The sequence below is a fragment of the Aplysia californica genome, unplaced genomic scaffold, assembly GCF_000002075.1.
Source record: "Aplysia californica isolate F4 #8 unplaced genomic scaffold, AplCal3.0 scaffold00058, whole genome shotgun sequence".
In the NCBI taxonomy this organism is placed as follows: Eukaryota; Metazoa; Mollusca; class Gastropoda; order Aplysiida; family Aplysiidae; genus Aplysia; species Aplysia californica.
In genome coordinates this window covers 1,397,816-1,411,095 of record NW_004797328.1, presented here as the reverse complement: position 1 = coordinate 1,411,095, position 13,280 = coordinate 1,397,816, and the positions used below count along the sequence as shown (strand labels likewise).

Genomic DNA, 13,280 nt, shown 5'->3' with positions numbered 1-13,280 from the left:
TCCCCACTTGTGATTATTTTTCCAGCTGTGACAGGGAGACATTGTCTTACGATACTCCAATCACATAAATTATTCCCTGCAGTCTGTCAGCATTAAAATTTTGGCAAGTAATCCATGCTTAGCATTATGCGAAAACATGATACATCATTTTCTTTGACAAAGGAAATAATAGGTTTAATCCCCTTTCACAGCACAATAAATATTATTCAAAGAGGTAGAACCTCCAAAACCAATTACATTTACCATACATCACCAATGGGACAAATGAGTAAACTTTGAGTCTTTTACAGACAACATCAAAGTCAGGAATTGATACCAAAAAAACGGTACACGTGGGGATATGAGTATACCGCATCAATGACTTACATACTAAGGTAATCGTGTTTGTTCATACATAGAGACAACATCGGAAAATTATAATTGCCTCATATTGCCAATTTTGTTATTGATCAGGGAGTTTACAATAAAATGAGGATGTACATGTACAGGAAATTTGATTTTTAGGTACTCATTGTCTGTATCTGCATTACTGAACATTATTCTTTTTTAAAATGGAAAAATATAAACCAACCCCCCCCCCCCCCCTCCCCAAACACGTCTGTGTTAAGACAAAAAGAATCTTTTCTTACAGTATATTGCTAAAACTGATCCTACTCAAGATATTGCAGTTTGTTAATAAGTAATACAAAATTCCAGCCAATTACATGAAATGACAAAGCAAACTAAAATGAAAAGCAACTTGAATTGATAACAGGAAACAAGAGAATCCAAGTAAATGTCAGAGAGAAATGATTGAAAGACGAGACACAACATTAGGAATTAACAGCGCAAGTCTTCCTTTTCAGCAGTTGTGCGAAGAGAGCTTTCACCTCTCATCAGTACTACAAAGGAGTTAGGACAGACAGATAGAGAGAAGAAAACTGCAGAAGAGCCTTCCAACCTTCTGAAGTCCTCAAAACCAAGCCATGAAAAAAAAACCCCATTAGCCAACATAACAAATCACTGTCTTATCATTATTAGATTTAAAATCTTTGAGTGAAATAATGGAATATTAATTCTAAATCAATACTCTGATATAGCGATACAAAATACTCAGTTCTTAAAGACAAGTATATGACCCAAAACCAAGATATATATAAATACATATATATATACAAACACAAAAGTGGAAAACATTAAAATGCTCAAAGTATATCATAATTAACCAAATGCCAAGGGCTTGGTAAAGTTATATCCTGGAAAGAGACAAATTATGGCATTGTACTTGTACAGAGCTACGCAACAAATTATGTCGTAACCAGAGCTACAGGAACTAAAGTTAAAGCAATGATGAAAGTAAATTTGTTTTGTTTTAGTAAAAGTATTCCAGGGCACTTGCAACACAAATAGGTCATTATATCATAAGTGCTGAGGGGATTGGAGGTGTTACTACTTAAAAGTAACAAACAAAGAAAAGAAGGAGAGATAAGGGCAATAGATGTTTGACAGGAAAGAAGGAACAAACCACACCATAGCACCCACCAACCATTCAGGAAGGAAGTAGCACACCAAAGCAAGTTTTTGACATTCTGCTCTTGCCTTCAATATTCTGTAAAAAAGAACATCACAATGCAAAAACAATAGGGGGAGTCAATAGCCCCCCCCCCCTCCCCCCGCATAATAATACAAAGAATACAAAGAAACACTGAAATACAAATTGCAAAAAAAAAGCAAAAATATCAGAAATGCAATGGCAAATGGGGGCCTAATGCAAGCCCAAATGCAAAACATGAAAAAGGAAGTATACCGAGGAAACCTCGTTAGACCTGATAAATCACCAAATTCATGGATAACCCAAAAATAGATCAAGATTCACTGCTCAGCTGGATAAAGTCAGTTCCTCATTATTTAAAGAATATCTAGAGAGGGTACCTCAAAACAATGAACCCCCCCCCCTCCAACTAAATCAACATAGACACTTCCACAGACAAAATACAGCAATGGGTGGCCAACACATCTATTATAAAAGAAAAAAATAACAACCACTGTATAATACAAATTGGTTTTGAGGTGTATCATAAAAGACATATAATTTTCTGAAAATCAGATTTGTGTAGACACTGTAAAATTATGGCAAGTATCATAATTACACCATCATTCTATTGCAGAAAGGATAACAAAGTATGCGTATGGTAAAGCCGATCTGAATAGGATAATAACAAAAACCTGAATGAATTTTCAGCTGATAAAACATATAAAGAAACATTTTCAGAGGGAGAAAAATCTATAATAATTATATCCCCAAAATTCTAAATCAAGTGTGATAACAAAAGGCAGAAACAAAATATGTAAAAGTTACTAAAAGGGGCATGTAAGTCCAGAGGTAAGTGATCATCGCTCGCACAAACAGCAAACATACATCCTCTCTTGACACAAATAAACTCAAAATAAATTGGCTCATCATATTGTATACATTACATCAAATTTGGTAACCTTTAGTAGAAAACAACTCAGCATACCCTGGACTGCTAATAATTTCACACACTTTTCTGCTTCAATATCACTTTCTTAATCACACATACTTCATCTCCATCTTCCTCTCTGATTTGCCACAAATTCCTTTGGAAAGTGAAGTAGTTTTTGGTTACAAATGAGACAAAACGATAATCACATGCAAACCAACATAGTGAGGGAGGATGAAATTTATCGAAATACTGATTGTACTCAAAGAAATTTTAAAACATATACATATATATATGCATAGTACAGTCAAACCTGTGTAAGACGGCCACCCACTGTCAAGGAGAAAAGTGGCCGCATAAGACAGGTGGCCGTCTTAGGCAGGACTGATCAAGATAAAGAAAACAAACCATTCCCATCTGAGGCCCCAATCGAAAGTAGCCCCATTGTTGTTGTCTTTGTTGGTGTCGTTGCTGTTGGTTTGTATTTCGTTTGTAATTTTTATTTTGTCGCTGATTTTGCACAATAGTGACAATGAAACGAAATGTATCAGACAAGGAAGACCGAGTGCCATATTAAAACAAACACATGGGTCGCCACCACTTGGAGAACGAGGGACGCTTCTGTAACAAGTTCATGTTGACGTCCTTTGTTACTTTGTTACAGACTGGGTAAACAGTAACCACTCATCTCACTTACGATTTGTGTATGAGTTCTGGGCGGGGCTTATGGGTTATGAGGGATCACACGCTAACTCACCTGCAGCTGAAAATTGGCAGCTATTGGTCAACAGTGGGAGGGGCCTACGCAACATGATCGGTTGGAGGGACTACCTAACAACAACGACAGGTGATTGAATTAAGACGGCTCGCCCACAACGCCAGGGGCCAATGCACAATTTATGACAAAACGTAATGGATTCACTAAGGTGACCGTCTTAGACAGGTATTATTGCTTAGTATTATAGGGGTTGTGTGTTAAATTTTTGTGGCCGCGGCCGCGTTGGACAGGTGCCCGTTTTACACAGTTAAATTATATAGAAAAAATGCAAGGGGGGAAATGGAAAGTGGCCATTTGTACAGGTGGTCGTCTTATAGAGGTGGCCGTCAGGGCAGGTTCGACTGTACTATGTTTTCGTACACACATGTTCATTAATTTTTAAGGTGTGATATTTTTATTAATGTAATGCGCATTGAGCATTTTTGAGAAAATGGAAATGCACAGCAGAAATGCTATTTAATTACTATTTATTATTACTCAAAGAAGTAGCCACCCCTCCCTCCCACTTTCATAACCCCTTTCTTTTTTTTTTCTTCCTTATTTGCTTTCCATTTAATTGAGCCTTCTCCCGACAGTGATAGATGCAATCAACCTAATGGCAAGCCTGAGCTGGCAGTGGCATTGGTAGTCTAGCCTCTACCTCAGAATTACAAAGTTTTCTCCGACATATTTGGCCGTTTTGAGTTACTTAGACCACGAGGTCAGAAACCAAATGTTCTATCTGCTCTGTCCAAATTGTAAGATTTCTTGAAGTCGCTACCAAGATATTCAAAGAATTACATTCGAAAAAGATTGACTTAATGTGAAACTCAAAATCTTTGACATCAAATTTCTCAAAATTAGGCACTGAGCGAATAGAACTTTGTAATTCTGAGGAAGCGTGGTGGTTAGGCTATTGGAAACGTAATCGTGAGATTGCCGGTTCAGGGGGTTTGAGGTTTAGGTCAATCAAATGTTATGTCCTTGGACCATTTTTTCCCCATTTGGCTTGTTCATGTTATCAGAGACGGATGTTAAATTCGCAGGTCCTGTCTTATAAAAGTCTTCAAAGTGTTGCACAGGGGAGTTAAATCTTTGCAATACTGAGCTGGCCCAGCTTTTATCACTTTCCACCCACGCAGCGTGCAGAGGGCACAACACTTGTCCCCACGGCCCAGGATACAGATGCGGTACATCAGTACTACACCTGCGTCTCGGCAAAAAGTACTCCAACTAAAATGAAATTTTCAGCTTTTTTGAGAAAAATTAAAGTAACGATCACATGTTCACCAAAAAGGGAATTAGAATCAGAACTGAAAACATTAGATCAAGCTCATTCATTACCCGAGTTCTCATCATGGCATGAGAGTAAAGCAGCACTCATGCTAGGTGTACTCGACATTTTTAAAAACAAATTTACTCGAATTGTTGTATACAAACTGATTTTCGACCTCAAAGGCTACACAAACCAATCAGAAAGGAAATTTAACTTAAAAAAGTGCGCATGCCAAAAAGGAGATCATTGCTGCAACGTTTTTGTAGCTACATCACAGCATCACCAATCACCGTCCCGTGGGGGCAAGGTGTTAAGTGCAAAGTAGAGCATGCTGCAGACAATGAACAATGAAATGTATTCATTACACTGTATTTAAATCAGTCTTCTCTCAGTCGTTCAGTTTTCTTTTTTTCCAACAGCATATTGAGTACTTTCAAGATATGAACTTAACAGAATTTTTCCTCTTTAAAACAACAATTCTGTGGTCATTCCCCTTGTTGAAATGCTCTGCTCTACTAAACTTTCAAAATTGAAAATGTTTCACAACACATACTGAGTTGAATGCAAGGGACAAATTCAAAATTAATCTTTGGCATCTTGAGTAAAAATATGAAACAGAATCTTTCACAACAGCGTATGGCTGCCTGAAAAGCAAATAACATTATGCTGTAGTTGGAAAGTCGGTGGATTGTATATACAAAAAAAGTTGCACTGTGGCTTAAATAATATACAGGTGGTTAGCCTTGAAGCTTACTTTTGCAAGAGAGCACAGAAGAAAAAGAAATGCAAAAAAAATTTGTAAAAAAAAAAAAAGTTAACTGCATTAATTGCGTAGGAATCAAATGTAACTGGTCTTTTTCGTAGCAGATGTAGCTTGAGGGTAACATACATGAACCTCTTCTGGCCATTAACTTTTGAAACACAAATGACAACTCTAAATGATTAACAAACATTAATCCTGAAAAAGTTAACAAAATCTGAAAATGTCATCTAATTTCCAAGACACCCAAAAACAGAGTATATCATTAAGTATCAGCTCGGAAAATCACTCAGCTGCAATTCGACTCACATGGACACGTTGCAATCAACTAGATTTCTTTTTTAGCCACAAAAACCAATGTAACATCCAGGAGTACACTATGACACTGTGAGCAAATTTACCCCCCCCCCAGAACATACAGGAATTAACAACAAAACTGGAAACATTAATTAAATCAACAGTGTAAGGAACCAAAGGAACAACCTGATCATTCATTTCTTCAATAATGCTGTAGAATCCTCTTATCAACCACCAGACATCATAAAAGGGAGCAGGTCATTAGACCAATTGACTATAGCACCTTGGTTATGGTAGATTCAGGTACACATATGTATCGTTTCCCTGCTTCATTGCATACATCAAATGAATAGAAAAAAAACAAAAACAGAGGGGCGCAACCGTGCCATGACTTTTCTACAAAGCGCTCACCACTGGTATAAATTGAAACTATTCTTAGACCTTATAGCCTAAAACACAACAAGTGTGAGCAGATTTTAAAAATATTATCTTGCAAGAAGTGTAAAATCATAATCCCTTTCAAAATGAAATGCCAATTGGCCCCTCTAAAAACTGAGAAGCAGGCACGGGAAAGTAATTAAATATTACTGAACTAGGACCCTTTGGTCAAACTGCAAGATCACAACTTAAATTATATACTTCTCGAAATATCTGATGGTAACCAAACACTAAAGAGATGCTAAAAAATAGCTGTAAAAAAAAAGTTGGTTGAAAGTCCTGATGTCTTATGCCCCAGTCATGTGCAGGATACTGAACTCTCAATGGAAGAAAGGGAAATATTCATTAACAATGGGGCCTAGTTGTTTGAACAAACCATAGAGTCAGTAATGTCCACAGTAGACTACTACAAGAATGAGTAAAAAGAAATCGATAGTCCAGAGAAATTCATAAGCTTAACAAGGCTCGAAAGCAGTTTTAAATACAGGGCGAGGAATAAAATAACTTTCAGTGTTCACTCGTTCCACACCATTCTTTAAAATAAATAAAAATGGTTTTTGCCTTAGTATTTATTTTTTCAACAATCTCTAGATCTACGAGGGCTGTCCCACGGAAAACCGGAATTTGGCTGTAATTTGAAAACTATTCAATAATTTCACATTCTGTAAACGCACACTTGTAAAACAATCATTTACAAATTTCCCGATTGAGCACCATGAGCATCGCACAAACCAAACGAGCACAGCAGTTCTCAAAAGATGGCTACCCCCTTGGAAAATTGGTCGAGGGTAGAAGTGAGGTCTGTCATTCGGTTTCTGACCGCAAAAGGTCTCAAACCTCTAAAAATACACACTGAAATAAAGTCAGTTTATGGGGAGAAAGTAATGGCAAAGTTACAGGTATATGAGTGATGTAGTAAGTTCAAAGCCGGGCACTCCGATATCAATGACAAAGTTTACCCATGATCTTGTTTTTCTGCCAAGACTAAGGACAACAAGAGTCGCGTTAACGAACTTATTCAAACAGACAGGCGCCTAAAAATTCGCGAAATTTGCGAGTCGCTAAACATTTCAAAGTCGACTGTCTATAGGATAGAGTTTGATGAGCTGCACTATTGAAAAGTCTCTGCTTGATGGGTTGGGGCCGTTTTGCAGCATGGCAACACAACGCCACACACCGCAAACATCACGAAAGACTGGTTCCAAAGGTTCGGTTAGGAATTTCTACTACACCCCCCTCACAATCCTGACTTGGCCCTGTCAGATTATCACCTTTTTGAACCAAAGAAACGCCATATTTCTGGACAGCGATTCACTGACGACGAAGACCTCGTGGAAGCCGTGAACGATTGGTTGAAATCCCTTGACGAAAGATTCTTCAGGGAGGGTATCTTCTCCCAGATCCAGCGATCGGAAAAATGTGTCCAGCGGGATGGTGATTACATTGAGAAATAAAGCACATGTTGAGGTATGATGTGTTACAGTTTTATTATAATAGGACAAAGATTTTTGCTTTTACAGACCTTTTCCTGTTTTCCGTGGGACAGCCCTCTTAGTTAAAAACAAGCAATATGCTGTGTCATACATTTTGTCGCCTCAAAGCTATTTCATCCAATGTGCCTCTTTACTTAAGTACACTTTGGACAAAATAGTTCTGAGGCTACGATTTGTGAAATAAAAAGAAAGTTTAAGGTCTGAATTTTAGAAACTAAAAGTTTTAATAATCATACCAAAAATATCTAGTAACGATATTTGCCCCCCACATACTACTTTTGAATTTCTACCATGGGCAAGATGTCACAGGTCACAACCTTTAATCAACAGTTGCTCACTTGTTATAGGAGACAGATAAGTAAAACTTATACCAATAGAAAGAGAAATGAAGAGATGAATTTATCCATTGACAAGACCTGATTAAATCAAGCTCTAACAATGTAAACAGCTTGAAAGTACTGAGACTGCACGAGCACTCTGATTCTACAGGTTGGCCCTGTCTTGCATGTGTGTGAGAGAGACAACACCCCTCAGTTTGTTTTCTTGGTAACAGAGCTCAGGCTACCCATCAAACTATATATCAATAGAAATAGAAAGATGGTTTTATTCGAAAACAAAGCTCGGGAAGAACAAGCCATAATGATAGTAAACAAGATTAGTATAAATACTGAGACTGAACAAGCGTTAGGAGTCAACGAAACACACAGTATAGTCTCTGAAAGGGATGTTTACACCACAATAGGCTGCGGATTATCAAGACATAAGAGATATAATATGTCTACAGCACAGTCAAGAGGTTAAAAAAAAAAGTAAAGACCTCATTCAAAAATCTTTAATATTTACCACATTGCCACAAACTGATGGAACATCATCTTCACTATTGCAAGAGTTAATATTTTGTTCTGTATGTGGTATGAGACATGTATTTACTAATGTCCTGTCTACCTGAATCTAAAAATCGAGCTGGCTATATTCCCAAGGCAAACAAAAAATAAAAGTCCATCTGCGAGGCTCAATATCAATATCAAATCATTCCAAAACTAAAAAATTATCTACATGTAGTCCCTTAAACAAATATTAATACCTCAAACAAGGTGATACTTAAATTCAGAATATGCAGAGGAGAGGCAAATATTAAGACATTGTTAAATAATGTAGCCAACTATATTTGAATATCGTAGAACAAATATCAGAAAGTAACTGGATTTTTAAAAAAGTTCCACCCAGATACAACATGCAATATGAGATCCTCACTTTCAAACACATTTAAACAAATCTGGATATGATATAGACTTGATAAAAATAAATGTCAACATTTTGATTTGAAATATACAACAAAATTAACAAATCTGGCTATTAATTTAGATAACAGAATTTTCGAGATGCTTTACATCAAAGTACAATCTGAATGCCGCACATCACGTTACAACTTTGACTGTGCTAAAGACCTACACCGGGACAAGGCTTTGTCTTTTGATGTTTCTAAAGTGTTGGCAACAAGACGGCACACCTGAGCCATGTGATCGACAACATGAAAAGGAACAAACTTGTTGACGGGCAAGTACACAACATGACTGATGAGGTGTTTAGCATTGTGTGGATACCTCTCGGAAGCCGTCACAAACTGGCCGGACATAAGATTGGGTCCCAGATCACTGTCGGGGTCATCTGGTTCCACAATGTTGAGCTGTGTGGCCCCGCGGTATGAGTCGATCCCAAAGACACCGAGGCACTTGACAAAGAGATCTGGGTCTTCCTGAAACAGAAAAGATTTACAAAATAATTATTAGAAAAAAAAAAAAAAAAAAATGTCATAGCAATTTTACCATTTGTCTCTACGCAAATCATATCATATCAAACTTGATCTTTATTTTTCTTTTTTTACTTACTATTTATTATATAAGAATGTCATGCCCATACTTACAGCCTGCTTTGTACTTGGTGTTATTTTCTTTAAAAGACCTCAAGCTAATAAGTCACCACACTTTATGACGAAGGAAGAAAAAAAACAAGACAGAAGTAAATGTAAAATTTCCGCTTTGCCTTCTGTCACCTTTCAGGAAAAAACAGAGAATGAGTAACTACAGAATGGAAGAAAAAAGCACATACGGCACACATTCTACACAGAGTTGAACCTGCTCGGATGGCCTCCTGTCAACAACAACTGTCTGTAACTGTACAAATGACCATTCCTCCCCCTACCCCCACCCTTTTTAAAATTAAAAGGCACTATCCAAGACGGCTACCTGTGGGTGGTCATCTTAGACAATTTCCAATTAACAATCTGATCTCATGACATGAGGGAGTTTAGTATATTTACCACTGCCTTTAACAATCTCAAGACATGAGTGAGTTTATTATATAACTACAATTTATCATAATAAGCAATTTAGGTATGTGTGTGCACGATGAAATGCACAAAAACAACAAAAGCAATAACAACAAAGTTTTTCACTTTTTAGAAAAACACTAGAAAGAGTAAAAACACACTTCAAAAACAGTGACGTACAAACTGATATAATGCATCTACTTACTGCAATGATGGGAAACAGCCAATAGTTGTTTACTTTCACTTTAGTCCCTACCACTGTCAATTCAGAGTCAAGTTTTGATAGAAAATAATCTGACTTAATCCGCTGTAGATCAAAGTCTGAGGTGTTGAAAGACTGATGTCTCCAAGCCATTACTGCCAATAGGGCAGTGCTGGGCTGGGTGCGAATGTTTGCTATAAGGTTGTCTGGAAATCCACGGATAAATTTTACAAACGTATCTTTCCAGTCCTTGCCCAACTGCCTGGAAATCTGTAACATGTGAGGGAACGGCCATACTTGAACCATGCTGTACAGCACAGAATATTTCATGAGTTTCTTTAAATACATAGCTCCGCTTTGGACAGGATATTCAGAATGCAGGTCACGCATTTTGTTGTAATTGTCATAGTCCTTCACTTTGGCAATACCACCCCCAAACGATGTGCAGAATTTGATGACGCCAAAACTGAAGAGAGTTAAGTCTGACTGAGGGTGGCCCGTCCTATAAAAGCCACAGAAGCCTTCAGCGCAGTCTTCAATCAGCAAGAGTTGGTACTTTTGGGCTAGAGCAGCGAAAGGATCCATGTCTATTAAGCGGCCATACAGATGAGCCACCACAATGGCGACTGTTTTGGATGTGATCAGCTTTTCCATCAAGGCAACTTTGGGTTCCAGAGTATCCAGATTGATGTCTACAGGAACTATTTTGAGCTTGTGATGCCGTACAATGAAGGGCATGTCCTGAAACAGAAATAATAAATTCTAAAACAAACCAGTTAAAAGGTGTCTAACAACTAGAGGGAAGAAAAAAGGAAACTAAGACATTTAAAAAAGATGAAGCAGTAAACCACAAAGATAATTGAAATACTTTTTGAAGAACAACCTTACTGTGCTGGCCAATAATTTTTAAAGTATGATAAAGTTTGCTAAATAAATACATAAAGTATTATATTACTTCCAAGTCATGAATTTCCTTGACAGAAAATAAGACTAAGGTGATGACCTTTCTTGCTCAATATTATAATTCATTTCTTCAAAATTTAAAAACATAAAGAATGTAAAACTTCATCCTTTTTTTTTCTCTACTATGGGAATGAAATCAGGAAGAGACCTAACTGCAGGTGTCTGTGTTGTTTATCCAAAACCTTTCCATCAAGTTTATGCAAAAACATAGGAAGCAACTCTCAGGGCTCAAAGATAGTTTGAACAAAATGAGTTGGGTGAAGTGAATGAAACCTCTTCACAAAAAAAAATAGACTGTGAGATGGAAAGAGAAGATTATTTACAAAGTTCTTGCTGGAGTAGCAGATATTGAGGTACAGAAAAGGGGGAAGACATGGAATACCATCAAGAGGCTAACCCAAGATAGAGAAGGGTAGAAAGTGTTTGTCCGTTGCCTATACCCTGGTGCAGGGTGAGAAAAGCAATGATGATGATGATGCTGAAGTAGACACTGCAAAGTGAGACAATGTGTGGAAAGGATTTAAAACTTAGATGGTGGTATCAGACAAATTCAAATTATACTAATGCACTATCAATAAAAGCTATCACAGAGAAGGAAAGATACCAACTGGAATGTTGACGGCTGACATGATAACTTCTGAGCCCTCAGGAAAGGTCTTGATTCTGAGGAACAGGTCAAAAGCTGCCCTGACGCAAAGACAAGGCAGAATATGGTGTGGATTTGATTCTGAGGTCCACAGTTTCTTCAGTCGTGATATGTGTGCTTTCCTTGCGCTCTGACAATGTGGTCGACTGGCCTGCCGTACAGCAAAGGCAAGATCAGAGGCACAGCTGTCTGTAAACATAGAAAAGAAATCACAGGCTAAGATAATGTTCATATAGTATCATTGTTTGACACAACTTCATTAATCACAGGTATTTACAGTGTAACAAATTTTAACTTCTTACTCTGCAATATTTTCTTAAGCAGACAAGCAGTGAACTAATTTCTATTTAATCATATTAGAAGTCAATAATGCACAGTAATACCAAATGAAAAGAAATATTTGATATGAAAAAAAGAAACCCAAACATAACAAGAGTAGGCTTATAAATATACTGCTCTTCAGGTCTCACCAATTATAACAGCACTGTATGGCACTATTGGAAAGGCCATTCTTGGAGATTCAGTTGGATGATTTTCTTTTAATGTTTTGCACCAAATCGATTCCCAAACACTTTGTCCATCAGTAATACACCTTTACCGGTGTCACTGCAAGTGGTGCATGAAATAATCACATTCTGAGGATTGAAAATAAAACAGTTGTTAAGAAAAACAGTACTTCAAAAGAAATGAAATATGAGGATATAATTCTGCATAAACAAAGCTGTTCCACACACAAAACCTAAAAAAATCCATTAGCAGTCATAAAGCAACTGTTCATTAAAAATTTTTACAACTCAAACTTGCTCCATTCACAGAATAAACAAACTTTCTTCTTTTTGACAACAAACAAAATGTGATTGCCAGATTCATTTGTACTTGCATTGACATTAGAATTGTAAAAATGCATAGAGTGATATTTTGCTTTTTTCTACAGTTTTGTTCTTTTAGATACATGGCTCATCAAATTTTTTAAAAACATACTGTACAATGAGGAAACAGCTACCACCACACAAAGTGAAAAACATGTTTGCACTTGCTCCTCATAATATTTCCAACAGCTTCATATTTCTGTCCTCCATAAGCCAAGCCATAGAAATAGAAAACAGCTAATCAGCGTGATAACAGACATATTTCACCTAGAACAGAGATAAGGGAGTCAACTTTCAAGCTTCACTGGGAGAATGTTCAGAGGTAATCAGAAAGCAGGTGTCAGCGTCCAACCAATCAGAAAAGATGGAAAAAAGAAAGGCGAGTTCATCTCCATTTCCTGCTCCTTCTAATTTCTAATAAACTTTGAACCATATATTTTTTTCTCTTTTATCTCAAATTTCTTGACCCTGTCAGTCATAATTATCTCTTTGCATCATATTATACACACATCTACATGGTGGGGAACCTTCTTATCCACCCAGTCGTGGAAGCCTAGTTTTTCAGCATCACTTTTTAATTCGTGGCCTAGAGGTAAGGCTCTTGGACTCGCAACCGTAAAGTTGTGGGTTCGAATCTCATTAGGGGGACTGACGTTGTGTTCTTGGGAAAGGCACTTTACACAAATTTTCCTCACTTCACTCAGTGGGAATGGGTACCCAGCAAAAGACAGCGAAAGATCTTGTCAGCTTGTTAGTGTTTGAGCGCTTAATAAAATCAGCTGCTTGCACTGTATGTTTCCCGGGAAGCT

At 37.3% G+C, this 13,280-nt stretch overlaps 1 protein-coding gene across 1 annotated transcript; it reads right to left on the bottom strand.

Annotated features, from left to right (window-relative positions):
* Positions 1-7,432: 7,432 nt before the first annotated feature.
* On the bottom strand, positions 7,433-12,255 carry LOC101848337. The gene is made up of 4 exons (XM_005093126.3): positions 12,073-12,255; positions 11,565-11,791; positions 9,997-10,734; positions 7,433-9,218 (listed from the first exon to the last, which is right to left on the bottom strand). The coding sequence occupies exons 1-4, from the start codon at positions 12,110-12,112 to the stop codon at positions 8,886-8,888; spliced, it is 1,338 nt and encodes a 445-aa protein (XP_005093183.1). The 5' UTR covers positions 12,113-12,255; the 3' UTR covers positions 7,433-8,885.
* Between the last annotated feature and the right edge of the window lie 1,025 nt (positions 12,256-13,280).

Bases quoted from the DNA above. Each gene is read 5' to 3' on its own strand.
- LOC101848337 (XM_005093126.3), bottom strand. From the start codon at position 12,112: ATGGCCTTTCCAATAGTGCCATACAGTGCTGTTATAATTG. The intron at 11,792-12,072 runs GTGAGACCTGAA...CTATGTTTACAG, and splicing joins ATACAGTGCTGTTATAATTG to ACAGCTGTGCCTCTGATCTT. The intron at 10,735-11,564 runs GTTGGTATCTTT...TTTCTGTTTCAG, and splicing joins TGTCAGCCGTCAACATTCCA to GACATGCCCTTCATTGTACG.